This window comes from Haemorhous mexicanus, chromosome 4, assembly GCF_027477595.1.
Source record: "Haemorhous mexicanus isolate bHaeMex1 chromosome 4, bHaeMex1.pri, whole genome shotgun sequence".
Taxonomy (NCBI): Eukaryota; Metazoa; Chordata; class Aves; order Passeriformes; family Fringillidae; genus Haemorhous; species Haemorhous mexicanus.
Genome location: NC_082344.1, coordinates 11985318 through 12005294, shown reverse-complemented (window position 1 = coordinate 12005294; position 19977 = coordinate 11985318). Strand labels below are relative to the sequence as shown.

Genomic DNA, 19977 nt, shown 5'->3' with positions numbered 1-19977 from the left:
CTGAATTAGGTGTAGCTGAAGAAGATAAGTGCTGCTGAGGATGCTCCTACAGATTCTCTCTTATGCAAAAGTGTGTTAATTAAAATTTACAGGGTTGTGTGGCTTTTTCTTACCTTCCTCCGTTTTTGGTGCAGGTTCACCCCAGGATATAGTGGCTGTGAGAAACCAGGTAGCACTCCAGAGCATGAGAACATCCCGAATGATGGCCCAGAACACGAGCATGATGGCCATGGGTCCCTCCCAGAGCTCGAGCACGCTGCTCACCACTGCAGGCCAGTCGGATATGGGCATGACTCCTTACAGCAATTCCTCTTCCAGCCAGCCAGGAATGTACAGCATGAGCACGGGGATGAGCCAAATGTTGCAGCACCCAAACCAAAGTGGCATGAACATGGCACAGAGCACGGGCCAGGGAACAAGGCAGCCAGCCTCTGGACAAGCAGTGGGAATGGTTGGGAATTTTGGTCAGAACATGCTGGTAAACTCTGCTCTTCCCCAGCATCAGCAGCAGATGAAAGGACCTGTGGGCCAGGTCTTGCCAAGGCCTCAAGCGCCGCGACTTCAAAACCTGATGGGGACTGTCCCTCAGGGAACACAAAACTGGCAGCAGCGAGGCTTGCAAGGCATACCTGGAAGGACTAGTGGTGAAATGGGGCCCTTCAACAACAGCACCACATATGCCATGCCCTCTGGGCAGCCACGGCTGTCCAAGCAGCACTTCCCGCAGGGGCTCAATCAGACGGTTGTGGACACAAGCGGGACGGTGAGAGCCGTGAACCCGGCGCTGGGGAGACAATTGCTGCAACCACTACCTGGGCAACAGGCAGCCAGCCAGGCCAGGCCAATGGTGATGCCAGGAATGAGCCAAGGGGTCCCTGCCATGTCAGGCTTCAGTCAGCCCCCAACACAGCAAATGCCAGGCGGTACCTTTGCTCAGAGCAGCCAAGGCCAGGCCTATGAGAGGAATCCCACTCAGGACATGTCTTACAACTACAGTAACGGAGGAGCAGGGGGGTCATTCTCCAGTTTAGCAGAGGGCACAGACCTTGTGGACTCCATTATTAAAAGCGGACCAGGGGATGAATGGATTCAAGAACTTGATGAGTTGTTTGGAAACCCCCAGTGAATGGGATTGTATAGTCTGGAGCTTTGGTTCTGTTTTGTTACATTTGAACAAGCAAAGAGGGAGTCAGATGTTCGCCTCATCCCTGGATTGTTGGTTTTGGTTTGTGTTGGTTTGGGGTTATTTTGTTTTCTCTTGTTTTTAATTGTGCAAACCAAGCTGATCTGTAGCCAACTTTGGAAGATTCAGGGGACAATGAAAACATCAGCATCCCAAAACTGTCACCAAGCAATCTTTGTTGCGTGGCAGCACCCACTGTGTGTGTGTGTGGCAGAATGGAGAAACTGGAAAAGCCAGCTGCTGCATCCGGCTGGGAAGATTTGTTCTTCCCCCACTTAAAACAAGGCTTTATTCAGTGGTGAGGGGCAGTCCCGGTATGTCCCACCTCATATGACTCTGCACATTGGAGCTTCCAAGGAAGCAGATGGAAGAGCTGGGAGCAAAGCCTACAGATATTCAGGGATGATTGCACAGGCCCTGGTCAGAAACAGGCTTAACCCCAGGACAAGCAGGTCTGGGAGAGCCACGGCCAGGCTGATGGGGCTGGCTGTGGGCTGTCCCAAGGGAATGCACAACACTCACATGACAAACCTAAACAATCACAGGGAGTCACCGTTTTCACAGCAGAGTGATAAACACCACTACAAGTGCAGAAGAACATAAATTTGGCAGTGTTGTGAGGGCAGATTGATTATGTGACTGCTGCTGGAGACAGCCTAGTGGTGGGTTAACTTAATGAACTGCTTAGTCCCCTTGGGACTTGAAAGAGTGCTTCCCAAGTCAGAGCACTTGGCATGGCCCGGCTGCCTGGAGTGTTAAAGGACTGAGAGGTACCAAGAGACATTAGCAGAACTTCTCAAATGGTCCCTCCCTCTCCTTCCTCCCCAGGGTGTTCTCAGTTCACTCCCTTCCCCTCCTGTTCCCTCAGTGTAAAGCAAGCTGAGCTGGCTGCAGTTTTTTTTTCAGGCAAGCCACAAAGGGCCAGGCAGGGGAGGATAAAACAGGCATGAGAAAACATACAGTGAGGGTTTGGCACACAGGAAGGCTTTCTCCTCCCCTCCTGAAAAGCCCAGGTTTGGCAGGTAGTATTACCCCAGGGTGTCTGGGCTCTTGATGTGATATGTTCAGTTTTAAACAGATGTTTGGTCTAATCTCTCTGGTTTGCTGGGATAAAATTCACTGCAGTATTTGAAGAACAGGAGTCAGTGAAGGACTACATTCATGAGTGGGTAAAAATAACTGATATTACAAACATGGGATCTGCCCAAATAAGGTTTTAGATAATAGGGATGTATCACTATCTCCACTGTTTGGACCAGTGCTGAGCAGCCCTGTGATGAAGTTGTGATAGATCTCCCACAACACTGAAGTCACCAGCCATTCTAAGTGTGTACAGCAGGGTTCCCAAACTGCAGATGAAGGCTGTTTTCTGGAACCTATTACCTCTTTAGTGTTTTCAGCTGAGAGCTGCTTATCAGGTTATATAGTTGTGCATATAAAAAATGTTAACATGATCCACAGTCCAGAGCTTTAGCACCCTCTGGCCTAGCACTGGCCTCTGAGAGCCATGAGTCGTGCTCTGCAGCCATGTACTAGTGCCAGTCCCAATTCCCCAGCTCCTGATCACCTCTCTTCGTGCTGTTCTCCCTGGCCCGGCGATGCTAAGTGCTGAGCCCCTGAATTCCACGGAGGCTGAGGGCCTTGGCACTTGGCAGTTTCATGTTCTCCCTTTTCCCATGGAGCACACACATGCATCACATTAATGAGGGAGAGCAAATGAGTCTGGAACCATCTCAGTGCCCCCTTGAGGCTCCCTTTTGAGCAATTTCCCTTGCTGGGCTTGCCTAGTGGGGGGAATTACCTGTTCTAAATGCTGCAATGCAGCAGGACAAGCTGCATTTTTAGTGTGCTAAAGGTGAGCCATCAATCCAACCTGCCCTGACTGCTACATTTTTAAAAATGGCTTTAATCTCATCTCTTTTAGCTGACCCCTTTTTAAAATACAGCACAAGGGCCAATTCCAGCTCCTGCTGAGGATGATGAGCATGATTAGCATGCCTGCTTCTTCCGTAGGAGCCAGGTTGGGCCCTAATTCAGTGAAAAGGAGCACCAGCCAAAGTTTTTGGTTCATCCTGTGGGTCAGCATCTCTTGGGCAGAATGGAAGGGGTAGGCAGACACTGCGAGAAGCAGCACCCTGAAGGGACAGGGTGCTGTGGCTCCATGTGTGACGGCGTGAGCATGGGGCACATGCGAATGTGACAGAGCTGTGACAGGGTGGGAGGGCAGCCCCCCTGCTGGGCAGGGGACAGTGCTGGGGACAGCACAGCACCCGTGCCTTGGGTGAGAGCGATCAGGGGTCACCTCTCAGCATGGAGGTGGGAAAGGGGAACTTAGAAACACGCATCCACCACACAGCAGCCAATGCAAGCCAGTGTGCGCTGGGAGATGCAGGCCTTGGTCATAAATGGTGGTCAAGACGAGTCTCTGTTGTCTTTGAAAAGCTTCCTCCAAATACTCCATACTGGGATCAAGTACTAGAGAACAGATTTTATTAGATTTGGGTTGAATGGGTTTTTTTTTTTTTCTTTCTTACTATGGTGCTGATGTATATGTAATGTTTTAAAAAAAGTCATTTGTAAATATGTTTTTACTATTCTACAGATATCACTGGGTCTACTATCTGTAAAATATATACATATAAATATATATATATATATATATATATAAATATATATATATACTGTTTGTTTAAAATAGAGTATTTTTATTTCATTCCTTGACTCATCCTTACTGCAGTGGTATTGCACTTCAGATGACATCTAATTACTAATTTGTACTGTATCCCTGAAAGCAACTTGCTCCATTTTATTCAGATTTTTCTAGTTTTCTGGTTTTACTTTGTACATTAAGCATTGCTTATTTCCTTTTAAGACCTGTACAGAGTCTGAAAACGTAGAAAAATACCTGATGTTGCTTTTAAACAAAAAGAAACAAAACAAGAACAAACAAAACAAATACCAAACAAACAAATAAAAGATGGTTATATGAGTCATATACCTGGTGTATATGGATCATGTCTTGCCCCACTCTTGCGTCTCAGTGAGCAATCTTCCATGGAGGGGAGGGAAGCTGCATGCAGGCAGGTCTGAATCAGCCCTGGATTTTCTGTATGGCTGCATCAAGGCACCTGGTGTAGTTACAGGTGTCAGACCTCAGCAGTAACAGACTGGGTATGGCCCATCCCAGGATGTCCCTCTTGCTCCAGCAGGTTCAGCAGCCAGTGAATCCCAGCATCACAGGCAGCCCCAGCAGCTGTGTCTGTGCAGCAGAGCCCAGACTGCTGTAATGAGCTGCTGGATGGGACAGGCTTCACCACCCTCTGCCATAGTGCCTTCTCCAGCAAGGTGGGCTTCCAAAACTTCCTGTGCTCTGAGGAGAGGCCTCTGCTCAGGCAGATGCTACAGGGAAGTTGGTCCTTAATTGGGACTGCTAGAGGAGGCAGATCCAACCTTTTGTGTTTATTCTGTTCTGGGAGCAAAAATAGGGAGTGGAGAGGTGCTTCCAGGGGAGGGGACAAGATGGAGACGAGGTGGGGGGGGGGGGGGGAAGAAGGGGAGGGGAGGGGAGGGGAGGGGAGGTAACACATCAAAGCACTACATCAGGTAAGCTTGGAATCATTTAAGAGGCAAAGACCTATTTGAATCAGTAGATGGCCTTTGGACCTCCTCTAGTCTGTATTTCAAGTATGTTACATAGTTTGGAGCTTTGTCTTGGATTTTGGTTCTGGCAGCTTCTTGCTGCCTCTGTGTGTAGGTTTGAAAGAAAAGCATCTGCCAAGGAAGGCGGAAACCTCCCTTGGAAGGGAAAATATGACCCCCTACCCTCGAAATTATTATAACTTTGAAGTTATGGGGCTTTTAGGCAAAGATATGGCAAAAGGAATAACACTTCTTTACTGGAATATACATACGTACATAGATACATACATACACACACACACACACACACACACACACACACACACACACACACACACACATATAGGTATGTATGTATAGATATATGTATATAGATATAAAACCAGACGCACAGCCCCACCAGCAGCAGCGCAGCGAGCAGAGCCTAGCACAGACCCACCCGCAGCCTCGCTCGGCCCTCGGGCACTTTCCCCTCCGGTGCAGTTCCGGTCACGGCCAGCAGGGGCGCTGGTGGCTCCCGGCCGGGCAGGGCGGGTGCAATGATTCCCCCGCGCCTGCAGGGGGCGCTGTGGCGCGAGCTCAGGCGGCGGCAGGGAGAGAGGAGAGAAGGGGCTCCCTTTGCAAAGCCCCAGGAAGGAGCCGGTCTCAGTGCCCCTCCTGTAATGCGCTACAGCAGGAACCTCGGAGCAGCAGTTGGGAACAGCAGAGGTGGGCACACCCAGGGTGGCAAACAAAGTGTATTGAAAACTCCAAAGCCATGCCAGGAGCCGCGGGGATGGAGCACATATGGGATGTCGGGTTAGAGCATAGCAAAAAGCCCAAAGCAGCGGCAGCAAACAGCCGGGCTGGGCAGCGGCTGCCAGGCTCCCACAAGCAGCCAAGGGATGCTCCCCCCCGGGGGTCAAGGGTCAGGGTCCCGGGTTTTCCCCTGAGGACCCAAGCAGATGGTGAGGGCCTTCCCAGTGGGATCGAGTGTTGGAAAGGTCCCAGTTCAGTGGCCACTCTTCTGAGCAAAGGCTCACCCACAGTAGTGAGAAGCAGTGACAAATGGGAGAAAAATCCCTGAAACAAAGAAAAAAAAGGTAAAATCCTAACCTCCAGCACTGTGACTGGCTGAAAGCATCACTGGCAGGTTGGTAGGTACATTTTTCATATTTCAGCCCATGGAAGGAAAATTAGTGGAAGCATTACTGATGATTTCTGTGGTTGTTAAATCTGGCTCTGATGTACTTTCTCCCTGAAGGTAGGTGATGGAGAGCCACCCTTTCTGCAGCTGTGTCAGCTCCAGCCTGTTCACCAACATGATCTGTCCTTTTCCCCTCAACAAACATTGTTGGACTCAGGTCTTGTATCTTTGTACGTGTTTCATCTTATGGTTTTCAATACCATTTCAGCCTTTGCTACCAGCAGGCGCTAGGCTGTGTCTTTTTATCATGAGCTAACTTAATAAAATCACAGGATGAAGGAACCTTAAAGATTATCTCATTCCAGCCCCACTTCCATGTGTCCATACGTGTCCACCTTTTTAATATGAAAGGTTTTTATGAATCTAATCCACCTCTCAATTATCTTGTGGTCTGGTTATCAACCTCACTGCACTATAGAGAGACAATAAGCATGTTCATTATATAGTTTTGACTGAACACCACTATAAATGTGCAGCTTTTTTAGCCGAATCATGTCTTCAGAGCCATGACAAGGTAAATTTCTTCCTGCTGGCTCTCTCATGAGTATATTCAGCATTGCCTAAATAATTTGAATTATCAGGAGCTGCCAAAACAAGCATGGCCTTGCATCTCTGTTCTTCTACATAGTTTGAATGGGTCATTGGCATACTTTGAGCTCACAGTGGCAAGCTATGACTTCTCCCTTCTTCTGGCAGAAAACTGTTTTTAAAGTCAGTTCACTTTTCACTGGGACTTTATGATTCCCAGAGCTGTGGTCATTCTGTGGGAATCTGGGAATGTTTGTCTAGTCTTTCTCACACCCCAGCCATCTGTGCCTTGGTGGGAAACAATGCAGTGCACCCAATCGTAGCACGAGCATCTGTGTTTTCTTTTTGTCTGTGCTGGCTTTCCCCCTCACAAGTGTTGTGTTTTGGGCACAGCTTGTCTTCAGGAGGTTTCCTGTGAGGACTGGGATATGCCCACGGAGGGCCCCATTTCCACAAGAATGTTTGAGCACGTGTTGAACTGTGAGCACATTCCAAAATATAAAATCCAAAAGTCCTTTGTAGACAGTGAGGGCCAAGTGAAGTTTTAAACATTTTTCTGAAGTAAGCAGTGTTTTCATATATGCTTATGCAGCAGTGGGATTGGATATACTTGGAAAACAGGGATCTTGCAGCAGCATACTGCATGGAAGTGTTTTTACATTTGCACAAAACAGAAGGCACAGCCTGGGGAAAATGAAGAGCAGCACAGGAGGATACAGAAGCATTGGCAAAACTGAAGGACAATGGGTAAGATGGGCTGATGCTTGCAGTGTCAGTTGCAACTAAATTACTTAGTAAATTAATGGCTTTAGTTTTATGTGATTTGTTTGTGGGGTTGCAGTACTATACGGGGAAAGAAAACATTTAATTGCAAATGTAGATGTGACATGACATTCTGTCTTACTAACTTCCCAAGAGTGTAGGGAAAGGAGCAAGTGTAAACATCTCAGGAAAACACATGCATTTTACATTGCAATGGGCTGTTAAGAAAGAGATCTGATGTTTTATTCACATGTAGCTTATAATCTTTCTGGGGTACAGGCAAAACATCCATGTTATTTATTTATTTTTTACAAAGCACCTTCAAAGAAATTTATGGACTTTCTTCATCATGCTGAAGTCCAGGTATTCATCCAGAAAGCTGCTGACAATCCCAGCTGCACCAGCTGCATCAAGCAAATCAGAATTATCACACTCAAATAAAACCCTGTTAACCTCAAAGTGAAATGCAGAAAGTTATGAGCTGTCCATGTTATGGTGAAACTGCTGGTCCAAACCAGTTGAAGTCTATGGAATCAGAAAGGACTGTGGCTGGAACACTGCCTTGGGGGGTTTCAGTAATAAACCATTCCCATGCCTGACTTCTGCAAGAGACAGGAGATTGCTAATACCCTCTCTGAAGGAAAACTTGCCCCCAGTGTTTCTGAATTTTCATGTGGACATTAAGAACTGGCTCCAGGATGAGGCTACCTCATCCTGTGACATGAAGACTTGGAGGTAAAGCCACAGAAAATCTTGAGCACCTGATTGCAACTCCAAGTGTAGGAGCATGAGAAAGAAGCCCTAAGGAGCTGAGGGAGAGATGTGCACATCTCTTACATCCACATCTGTTGGGCAGGTACCCTCTGCTGAGCTGGGAGATCTGCTACTGGTGATCACTGTGGCTTGGAGATGGATTTCTGGACCAGAAAGGAAGAGCCTGAGAATCTCACCTAAGATTTAAGTGCATAAAGATTTGATATAAGTAGCCTTTCTAGGCATGCCATGTCTAGATGAAAATGGTGAAGAATTTTCTCAGTTTCAAGAGAGCATGAGAAGAGTCTTTAGCTCAGCCCTTCTTTGAGCATGAATACCAGGCTTTATAACTAGCAGGCCTTGGAGCAAAACCATTTCCCAGGACTGCCAGGCTGGCTTTTAACATCCTCTGTTTAATTTAAATTCAGTTTCACCAAAGTGTGACGCTCTGTCAAATAATGAAGCCAGCTACTCTTCTACAGTTTCCTTGAGAGGCTGAATCTATTGGTTTAAGAGTGCTTAAGTAAAGCATGGCCAAGATTTCTTGAACAAAGGACTTTTTCCTTTGTTGATTAAAGAAAAGCCCATTATGCTCTGCTTGTTTGTTTATTTACATGTTTTCTGCTCCCCCAACTTCCTTATAAGTTGCACATCTTCTAGCAGGTGTTCATTGCACTATTTGAATTATTGCATCTCTTACTGGGAGATCTGAAACTAACTCCACATATTTGCTCTGGAAAAAAGCCTTCCCCTTCTCCCCAGCAGCATCTCTTCCAAGGAACATAAAGGATTGGTGGAGCTGTAGTGAAGGAGAATGGGAGCATCAGTACACAAGCCATGGAAAATAGCCCTGTAGGACAGTCTTCCTCCTGCTGCAGGATTATTCACTACAGAATAGTCTGATTGTTTTGTATCTTCCTCTGGAAGACAAGAGGAAGATACAAAACAATCAGGGTTGTGCAAGTCTTTTATGACAAGCATATATTGCACTTTTTTCTTCTTGTGACTGATGATAGATTGTGGAAGAGAGACTTAGATCAGGACACAGAAGACAGTGCAATGCCTTCAGTGAAATGGAACAAACCATACTGCCAATGTTTGTCGAAGCAGAACTCATATCAGGAGATGCTGTGCACTAAACATTCATTAATGTATGCTTATCTGGAGCCCTGTTCTCTTACCTGCTTGGTGAAGCTTCATCAGCCTACAAAGCCAGATTTGTTTGCTTCCTTTAGTGCAACTTGTGTGGCTACAGAAAAGGTCTTAATGTGACAGACAGAGGGAAAATGCAGATAGCACACAGGCAGGCATGGTGCAAGCCTTGCATGAGCAGCTTCCCATGCTACAGCAGTCCTGGTATGCAAAACTGTGCTTCTGTTTCCAGGTCTCTGTTAATGTCACTGTAAATTATGCCCAGTACAAAGCATGTGCCCACAAGGTGAGCATCAAAACTCTTCTCTCTCCTGGCCTGCAGCACATGCACATCCTAACTTAGGCTTCTGCTGTAACACCCAGCCCTCTTCCCTGAGGGCTTCCAGACCCATTGCTGACACTTTACACATGTTGCATTCAATTACAATCACTTTTCACTGCCAGTCCTTGGCTCTCAGCCCAGCTTCAGACCACAGCCTGGAGCTGTTAACCTGCATCCAGTTGGTAACTTCTTACCTTCCTTTCACAGACTGGACATAACCATGGAAGTACTTGTAGCAGGCAAACATGTACAGCATACCCTGAAAGAAAGCTAATTCTAAGGAAGAAAATATTAATATGGTGGGGAAAACAGTCAGGAAAAAAAAAAAAAAGAGTATTGTAGACAGTTAGACAGTTAACCACTCTCGTTACGTGTTTTAGTTATATTGCTTTGGGAATTTTACAGCAACCCATAACTTGGGAAGTTACCTTGGGAAAGAATCATTCATAAGAGATATACGTATTTTTACACAGTCACTGCAAGAAGCTCTTTGTTTGGGTTTGCAGATAGGGGTGGATGTAGGACTGCCCAAAAATATCCAAAAGCATTCCTTCAAAGGGACATCTCAGGAAATGACAGGAATCCTAATCCCCCCAGTTTGGTGATTATCCCAGAAACAGGATATTGGGTTGAAGCCCTGTGACTTGACCCGGCTCTGTCATTTTGTATTATTATGGCAGTTGTGCTAAGGGGGGTGTTTGTTTTGGGAAGAGAATCCTATTTATGTTGTTAATAACCTGCTTTGCATTTATATAGCAGCTTTTATCCAAGGACATGGAAGGAAGCTGCAGTGAAGTTAGCTTTCTGACCTCCCTGAGGGAAGAGTATAAAGTCACCTCCACTTGATTGATAGCAGGGTATGGAGGTCAGTTGTATTATCCAGGACTAAGCAGTGCTTGTTAATTTTGTGGTTTTAAACTCTGTGTGTGTATTACAGAGGACAGCTTTCATGGTGTGCTGGATTAACTGCTGTAAACATGCATGTGGAACATAGCTGAAACATTACTTCAAGGGAAGGTTATCATAATCTTTCATTTCTTGCATGTGACAGCACCTGTGTTGCTGGCTAGCAGCTGTGATCTTCCCTGATTCAAGTGTCTGCCCATGAGCAAGTGTATTATTTCATATTCAGGTCGTTGACTTAAGTGGTGTTTCTTTGGATTTACAGTGGATTTACTGTGGAGATGGGACTGTAAGAAAGCCCCAAACAAAAAATTACTGGTTTGGAGCAGAGAGAAAATGGAGTTGTTTAGGAAGGAGAGGAGTGATGGACATGAGCTGGTTATCCCTTCCCCAGCCCTGACTTCATGCTTCTAAAACATTGGGGAAGGGTTAATAATAACTGTCACAAGTTTTACTCTATGAGAGCTCCTTGGTTTGGAGAGAGAAGGGAAAGCTGGTGGGGCTCCATGAAATGCCATGGGGATTTCAGTGTCACTGAGTGATCTTCTAGGAAGGCTGTGTTAATTAAAAGCAGGGGAAAAGATGTCTACAGTCAATTACTTCCTGATAATCCCACCGTTTTAAAAAGTTATGTAAAACTTGTCAGTCCAAGATAAAAGCAGAAAGTACTTATCTTGATTGGAAAACATCCTGCAGTCCAGAGGCCAGTCAGGAATATTGGGTAAAACTCCACACAGTTTTGTCTGCAGAATAAATTTCAAAGAACATTAGTCTGGAAAGGAAAATAACTGTGGGTGGGATTTTCAAGGAGAGTCATCTTTGGCCTTGTTTTGTTGCCACTAAAGTTAATGCTAAAATCTTATCCAGTGGGAGTACAGTCAAGCCAGAATTAGGTACTCTTAAAATGTCTCATTTTTGAAATCTCTGATACAAGCTGTTTAAAATATTTTCCTGGCATTTAAACTTAGGCAAGGATCTGGATCCCAACTACATGGAAATAAATAGGACAAATAATCCTCAATCAAGCGGCTGTGCAGCAGAGACAGGCAGGAATTCCAGTTCATTGATGTGATGTTAATCACTTATCTCCACACTTGTTGCTGTGCAAGTTTTGTGTGTCAGCATTACTGGGACTGCCAGAGGAATTTAGATTACTGTGCTGAGGCCAGCTGCCTTAATGAAGGCACAGACAGCACATCATAGATTTTCTTATGGCAAAGACCATAACACCTTTATTTGTGGACATCAGTTTTCCTACCAATATATTGTTTGTAAATCTCTTCTCAGTGGTTCTGAATTAATTTTTTTTAAAGGAAATAGGCAAACTCCTGTGTCTAATGAATCATGTTATCTAACAAGTTGTCTAATGCATAGTATGTCTCATTATTGTTATCCACTACAGCTACAGTTACAGCAGATGAGATTGTTTGAAATAAACATAAATAATTTTGCAGAGGGTCATTAGTTAATCACTGAAGCCCTCTAAAAACTGAAGCTCTTTATGAAAATAGTCTTCTTAGATAGGATATCCACCATTATCCACTGCAGACACAGGTTTTCTTTGCTTATCTTCATCTGTGGTGTTATCTACAGCACAGCTTGCTAGATCCAGAACACCTGGATTCCCTAGGTTACAGTCTGTTGGATCTCAGACTCCAGTTAAGTTTGGGTAATCTGATTGCCTAGTTAATCAGAATTTGAGCAGCAACTTTGAAATTAGCTGAAATTCCCCCATTATTAAAATAATAGCCGAACTATATGAAAAGCCATCTGTTTTGTTTGTTTGTTTGGTCTTTCAGCAAAAGATGCAAAGAAAAGTTGACTTTTTAAGAGAAAGTTTTTGCTTCTCTTCTGGACTGAATTGTTCTTCACTGTCATCATCTTAATGATCTCTAGATTTAGTGCGCATGAAATGTTCTGTCAAATTCTGGAGCTCCAGTGACAGCCAGGGGCATGACCTTGTGCTTTATTCTTAATTTCCCCACCAGCCAAGCAAAATGACCTGCAAGCCAAAATAAGGGCTCACACATGACACAGTTCCTTTGATTCAGTTGCATCTCTAACACATAATTTTTTAATTTAATATTTTTTATGGAGGCCATTGTTCTTCAGCTTTTTCCAAAGAAAGACCAATATTAAACAAACTAGGTTTTCCTTACAGAAGTTTAGATTTTATCTTCAAGAGTGACATTCGAGTTGGACTAGATGATGGATCCTTGTGGATTCCTTCCAACACAGCATTTTCTGTGATTTATGAGGAAGAGGGAAAATTGTTATTTCAGAAATACATTCTCTTTGGTGTTTTGGTTTTTGTTTTTTTTTGTATTTTTGCATTTGCATTTGCTGCACTAGCTATCGCTTAAATATCCTTGTGCCTCACCTGGATCCTAGAAGCACACGGCCCTGGGGTACAGCCTAGTCACACAGCAGTGCCCCAGTGGTGTGTCAGTAACCAAACTGCACTGGTGGGGGTCACTGCCCCGCTGCTTTGACTGACATGTGGTCATTTCTGTTTAGTGACACTGAGATCTATTAGGCTTGGGAGTATTGGGCAGCATTACAGTCTTTGGAAACAAAAATCTGGTAGCTGCCTTTTTAAAGTTGTATCACCATAACTTACAACATTTGATTTTTCCATCTGTCTTGGACCCTCAAAATTCAGTCCGTTGGAAAGAGCAGAGAGAGTTGCAACAGGGGAGGCTGTAGCATGTTCCTTGCTCTCCATCTGATGTGCTGGAGACCTCTGAGAGCTATCTGTTGGAAGACCTGTGCTGTTTTTCCTCTACTGTCTGGAGCTGATAGTACTTTCCTGTCTTGTAAAAATCACTTTTTAGAATAGAGGTAGTGCCATGAAAATAAGAGATTATTTACTGTGTGCAGTTACTAAATATAAAGTCACTTACCAAAAACTCCCAAACCAATCACACACTCTCCCTACACTTCTGACCAGCATGATAAGAACACATCTCACATATATATGCATACCTCATTTTACTGATGACCTCATTGCAGAAGTCTCCCTCTGAAAGCTGAACAGGGGCTGTCACAGGGACAAAAGGAAATGCATAGCAATTAGCTCTATGCAGCAGAGCTATTGGGAACACCCTGTTTGCCTTTTAAATTTCCTGGGTACCTGGAGTTAATCTTATTATTACCTGGAGTTGATATTATTATTTTCCTGGCCACATCATAGCTACCATGTATGAGAAGGTCACTGCCTACCTTGTACCTAATCTACCTGGATCCAGAAACCAGGCACCCACCAGAGCCCACTAAAAGCACTTGTCTAAGGGGGGAGCCTAGGAAATGCCTTCTGTATTCCCCTATGGGATCAGTGGCACTAAAATACAGCTAGAAATATTAGTGGTGCTGTCGTGTGCATCTCTGATATCTTAGCCTTGTGGCTTGTGACCTTGTTTGCCTTTGCCCCAGTGTTGTGGTTTGACACTAGCCAAATGCCAGACACCCATGAGAGCCATTCCCTCACCCTCTCCTGCTATATTTGGGCTGAGGAGAGGGGGGAAAAAACTAACAAAGGGTTCATGAGTTGAGATAAGGATTGTGAGAAAAACACTCTAAGGGCAAAATGGGTTCAAATTTCAAGGTATAAAGTAAATTTATTATTAATAGAGTCAGAGGAGGATAGTGAGAAGTAAAATAAGCCTTAAAACAGCTTTTTTCCCCCAGCCCCTCCCTCCTTTCCACCAGCAACACAGGGAGATAGGCATGGGGAGTTGTGGTCAGTTTGTCACTCAAGAGATCTCCCTATTTGCTCAGGGAGAGTTTTTTCTCTGCTATGCTGTGGGGTCCCTCTCACAAGAAAACAGTCTCTCCAAAACTGTCTACGGGGTGCAGTCGTGCAAGGGCCCTCTCTCTCCATTCGGATCTCCCACTGGATCACAGTTTTCTCTGACATCCACCCGCTCTGGTGTGAGCACTTTTCCCATGGGCTGTGAGTGGATCTCTGCATCCCCAGTGGATTTCATGCATTACAGGGGTACAGTCTGTTTCACCATGGTCCTCACTACGACTCACAGAGGAACCTTGGCTCCAGTGCTTGGAGCACCTCCTCCCCCTCTTTTCCACTGACCTTGGTGCCACCATGTTGTTTTCCCTCTCATGTCCTCACTCTGCTCTGACTAGAAGAAAAACTGCTGCTTGTACCATTGCCAACAAGTTCCACAATTCAAAGATTCCTGCGGGATCCCCAAGCACTGAGAGGTTGATCTCATCCAGGTTCCGTGTTGGGCAGTTGCTCGTCTCGTTCCCGCTGCCGGCCCGGCAGCCCTGCCGCCATGGCACAGGCGGTGGCGGCCGCGGCAACGCCGGGATGGCCCTGGCAAGGGCGCTCTGCCACCCCTGGGAAAAACTGCACTTGTGATGTTCTGATTTTCTTCCTAACTGTGTCATCACAGAGGTGTTACCAACCTCTGTAACTGGGCCAGCAGCAAGTCCATCTTCAGAGCCATCAGAGGCTGGGTCTGTTGGCCATGGTGGAAACCTCCAGCAGCTTCTCACAGAAGCCACTTCTGGCCTCCCCTGCTACCAAAAACCAGGCTGTGTCAAATCAACACACTCAAAAAAGCATTTTCCCATCTGTCTTCTCCCCATATAAGTAATCACAAGCCATGCTCAAGTGACCCCTTAGTCTTTCTCTCCAGGAACAGTCAGGGTGGCTCAGCTATCTCTCTATAAGGCCCATATACAGGACCCTTCTTTGTACTTGTATCCAGGAAGACCCCCTGCTCTCCCACAGGTTTGGGGTTGATCAAAATGTCGGTGAGCTGTAGTGTTTAGTGCAATGGCCCTTTAAGCCAGCAATGTGATCCTCATTTTCTCATGGCATGGAGCCATTCAAGGCATACAATCAATCTGGGACCAGGTTTTTCTACTGAGGAACTAAGGCAAGCCAAGGCAGCTCACTGCATCCAAAGCAGTTTGGTTTTGGGTTTTTTTAAAAGCATTGAATGGATGCTGGACAAAAAAACTTATTGAGGGAAATAAGAAGATTAAGACACTGTAGGGCCAAATCATCTTTCTTTGTTCAGTACAATTAACCGAAGCAAATAATCAAGGCCATGGTGTAACCCTGGCCTCAGCTGTAATGCCATTTGCCCTTGATACTGCTGGGGCAGCAAGGCTCTGGTTTGAGGGACCTGGGAGACTCTGGTTATCCACATGGTCATCCACAGGTGGGCCTGATGTGCAGAACAAGACAGATACCAAACAGGTACCTGAATAATCACCGTGGGTTTTGTTACTGCATAGGACTTGCCTTTTAGCTCCCCCCGGTGAATGGAAAGTAGCAGTGTAACTCCAAATTTACATTTTGTGCTGATGGTTTAACAAGAAAGCAGTGCAGCAGGAGTAAGTAAAGATTTTCATAGCTTTTCTTCCCCTTGTATCAAGTTGTTCAATTCTAACAGGCTAAATTAAATATGACTGAGGTAGTTACAAAGCATGCTTGACTTGCCTTTGTATGCCTTTTTTTATTTTCATCTTCAGGGAGCATTTATGGTTACTGAGCCAATACCTTTACTCTGAAAACATGGGACAAAGGCGGCTTTCAAAGAACATTGCTCTCAAACATTTATATGTTTAAAAAGCCTGTAGAGAAACTGCTGCCTATATCACAGTGTATGATAATGCATATTAATTTGCATGGCCTGGCCTAATAACCTGTAAAAAAACAATCAATTCAACCAAAGCAATTACTTTTTAATAATGTCTTCCTAGGTCCTAGAATTACTAAAAATAATTTTAAGGTGGCTAGTTCAGTGACATCCTTCAGATTAGATGAGTAGTGGGACTCCTGTGTCCCTGCTCTTTCCTGTATCAGTGACTGGGATTAATTCTGCTCTTTCGTTGGATTCTCTTGTTTTCCCATCAGTCTATAAAACACTAATTTCTCAAGCAAATCTCAACTGTTTAAAACTAGATTCATGACTGGAAACCAGTTCCTGCATTGTTTCAGTTCCTTTTTTCTACCCTGGAGCATTTCTTACACAACTTAATCTTCAACTGACCTGATTCTTTGAATAACTCCTGGTTCTGAGACACTTAATCTTGTACCTCTGATGGCTGCTAAGTGAAGCCTGACTTCCATCACTGCTCCAGGGAGGTAGTATTGCCCATTAGCGTCTTTCTAAGTCAGGACTGGAAGCTCAGAAGAATAAACAGAAGAGCAAACAGAGCACTGAGCTCTTCATGTTGCATTTTGTTCCCAGGAAAAGGTCACAGGTTGGGCTGCTTTCTTTAGGTGAACTGGTTATAACACGTGCTTGCAGTTCTGGTTTCACAATATTCACCTGAATTCCCATGAACTAATCTGTGTTGGGTTACCCATGCTGGAAAGCTGTGATAGTTTAAATCAGGTCAGCTGGTCAGATTCTTGCACAAGTTTCTCTGTGGGCTTGAAGTCAGATTGCCAGTGTAAATGCAACTCCAGGTTATATAATCTTTTCTGTGATTTTAACTAAGATTAAGTAATATAGGCTATCCATCATAAAGAACATCTTTTTCAGCTCCCTTCACAGTGTCAGTATCTGTAGAACTCCTTGAGTTTTCAAGATAGTTTTCCAAATAATGTCTGGGTTTCTTGTTGGGTGTGTGAAATCCTTCACACTTTCAGGTTAAAAATCAAAGCAGGCAAGCTGAACTTTCTCAGAAGCTGATGATAAGCACTACCACCAGATAGAAACATTAAGATCACCGGGTATATTGGAGCTGATCTGATGACGGAAAAAGGAGATGTGAATTTTCAGTGCTTTTTATTTGCTTTCTGTTGTGTTGTTTTGGGTTTTTTCAATTGGAAGGGTCATATTCTCAAACTTTTTCTTTCTGCTGAGTACAAATGTTAATTCAGTAGCTGAGGCTTTGAGAACAAATAAATAATCAAGCCACATCGATGGGTTGCTAGATAAGGTGGCAGTGCTATTTCAGAAAAAAGGCAGAGTAATTATTAACTTGCTCTAAATCTCATGCTAGTATAGCACAAATGCCTTCAAATTGTGTCGTGTTCCCAACTATATGAATCAACATATTTCAAAGAAAATAATGTCAAGCATTAAAAAATTATACTGCAGGTTTTGATTGATGCACAGCAAAAAGAACTTCTCAGATTTGCCCCCTTCTATTCATAGAATAGAACCACTGAGGTAGGAAAAGACCTCTGAGATCCTTGAGGACAACCCTTAACTCAGCACTGCCATGGTCACCACTAAGCCATATCCCCAAGAGCCACATCCACATGCCTTTTGAACACTTCCAGGGATGGTGATCCCACCACTTCCCTGGGCAACCTATTCCTTAATTCTCAGAGGCATATCAGCAGGGCATAAAATAAGTCCATTTACCCCTTAAAGAAATGTAATGATGAGAACATAAGATGTAATATCTGATAATTTTGTTGCCTGATGTTGCTTTCTTAATTCATTTCAGATACTGAGTATGTGTCTTTGTTACTGGAAACAGTTTTTACAGCACTTTCAATCCAGTACTGGTTTCACAGATTTACTCTCTTTTTGATTTCACAGATTTACTCTCATTTTTGAAGTTTTCAGTTGTGTAGGTGCCTAAATACGATTAAAATCAAGACACATCATGGCTTTGGGGTAACTAACGGCTAGTTAGAAGCTCTGATAATAGTATGGTTCCAAGAAGTCAACAAAAGAGAATTGAGAACAAATTAGTTTATCCAACAGGGAAAAGTAATCTGTCCCCCTGAGCCAACTAAGACTGCCAAGAGAGTAAACAATGCTCTGGTAGGAAAAATTTTAGAATTTCTCAGAAATTAAAGTTGCAGAGCAACCACTTTATCATAAAATAATTCCCATACTTCAGAACCAGTGGAAACCACCCCAAACCCCAGTCATGCAGCCCACAGTTCTTTCTTACATTGCTGGAAGGTGGAAAGAAGAGAGACAGCTGCCACAGCTGCGAGCAAAATAAAATCACCAGCCATGTTCCCAGCAGTTCCTGTGTGCCAACAGGATGTGTGTATGGGAGAGAGTGCTTCAGTGAGCAGTAAGGTAAAGCCACAGGTGGGAGACTTAGAGTGCTTTTCAGCATTGCAACAAAGGCCTGCCCCGGAAATAAAACAGACTCACTTCTTGAAACAGAAGTGCAAAATTACGGCCAGGTTTTGTTCCTGAAAAAGCTCAGCCCTGCCTATTTCTTGCCTGTTTGAAAGCTCAGAAAGAACAAAACCAGCCTTTCTTCCCTCTGTGGATTCAGCTGTTTCTTTATCTTTAGATTTCAGTTGCAGCCTCTTTGGGAGCAAAGCCTTTTTGTTCTGTTTTTGTAAAGGGTCTGTGTCCATCACCAGCAGTGTCCCTCAGAAGCAGCTGGTGCGGGACACGTGAGGGAGGAGCAGAGCTTTGTGCTGTCCCCACTCTTGATTTACAGGTTCTGCTGAACGTGCATGACGTAGGCTCTGACGGGCAGCACAACAGACACGAGCAGTCAGCCTGCAGAAAGGAAATGCTCAGGCTAGTTCAAAGGGTAAAACAACTGACAAAGGGAGAGAGGAATGCCTCCCTTCATCTACTGCCTGGAACACACTTCCTTATGGCCTAGTTTTAAGGCTAGGCATAAGATTCTCTAAAGGGACATTTTTTCATCACCTAACTAACAGAAAGCTTAATGTCATTAGCCTTTACAATCCCATAAGACCACTGGAACAAAACCAATATAATGTTTATTTTGACTTCCTACAGCTGATGTTAAAGTGAGATATTTCATTGCCTTTTATCAAACTTGCTAATTTTAAGGGCTAAGGTAAAAAAGACTTTAAAGAGGTTATTTTACCTTGCCAAATTTTACTTTCTTGGGTGTTAATATTGTGTTGGGTGTTAATTCTAAAGATTGGGAGAATAGATATACTGTAATAACAGAAGCTTGATGTTTGTACTTAGTAACTCTTTAATTGCTGATTTAAGCCTTTTAATTGCAATTCTTGGTGTGGTATGGATTGACTTTCTGACCACACAGTCTCTGTGGTTTTTAGGAGCTGGAACAGAAGTGTTCAAAGTATTGTCACCTTACTGATAGATAAATGTGAAGGAAAACTCTAACAGAGCTGGTCATTTGAAAAGTTACAACCACAAGGGCTAAACAATTTAAGGCCGGATGACATTGAAGATGTATTTTTTCTGATGCAGATTTCAAGATGGTGATGGACATGATGGACATGTCAGCAAAAATCCAGCAAAGATTGACATAAAAGGAGGCAGGAACAGAGGTTCTGAGCAGTGAAATGTCATGTAATTCAGAGACACTGGTGGTGTCTGACCAGATGTAAGTCTGTCCTGTTTGGAAAGGGTGGTATTTTATTGCCTCTTGGTGACCATGCCAAAGAGGCTGGCTCTTCTCTCAGGAGAAGCTGCTGTTGACCAGAACTGCTGTCATGAGAGAGCAGATGGCTGGGGTTGTGAGACCAAAAGCATTTTAAGCATGAAACCAGACTGATCAAATAAGCACTTTTAATGGAATTACACTGCCAGAGCTGTTCAGTTTTTGACTCTGGAAGAGCTGAAAAGAGCTTTGCAA

General features: G+C 44.3%; 2 protein-coding genes across 4 annotated transcripts in view; one reads left to right on the top strand and one right to left on the bottom strand.

Moving 5' to 3' along the window:
• Nucleotides 1-4178, top strand: part of MAML3 (mastermind like transcriptional coactivator 3) — a 246418-nt gene extending 242240 nt beyond the window's left edge. For all 3 annotated transcript variants that reach the window (XM_059843809.1, XM_059843808.1, XM_059843810.1), the window contains one exon: nt 135-4178. In XM_059843809.1, coding sequence (XP_059699792.1) covers nt 135-1126 — 992 coding nt within the window. In that variant the 3' untranslated portion in view covers nt 1127-4178. The remainder of the gene's footprint in view (nt 1-134) is intronic.
• A 3336-nt stretch (nt 4179-7514) lies between these two features.
• Nucleotides 7515-18433, bottom strand: MGST2 (microsomal glutathione S-transferase 2). Its single transcript, XM_059845606.1, is given in 5 exon segments — nt 7515-7708; nt 7711-7751; nt 9720-9872; nt 12334-12430; nt 18325-18433. Coding segments are annotated over 5 exon segments (447 nt in total). The 5' UTR covers nt 18392-18433; the 3' UTR covers nt 7515-7619.
• Between the last annotated feature and the right edge of the window lie 1544 nt (nt 18434-19977).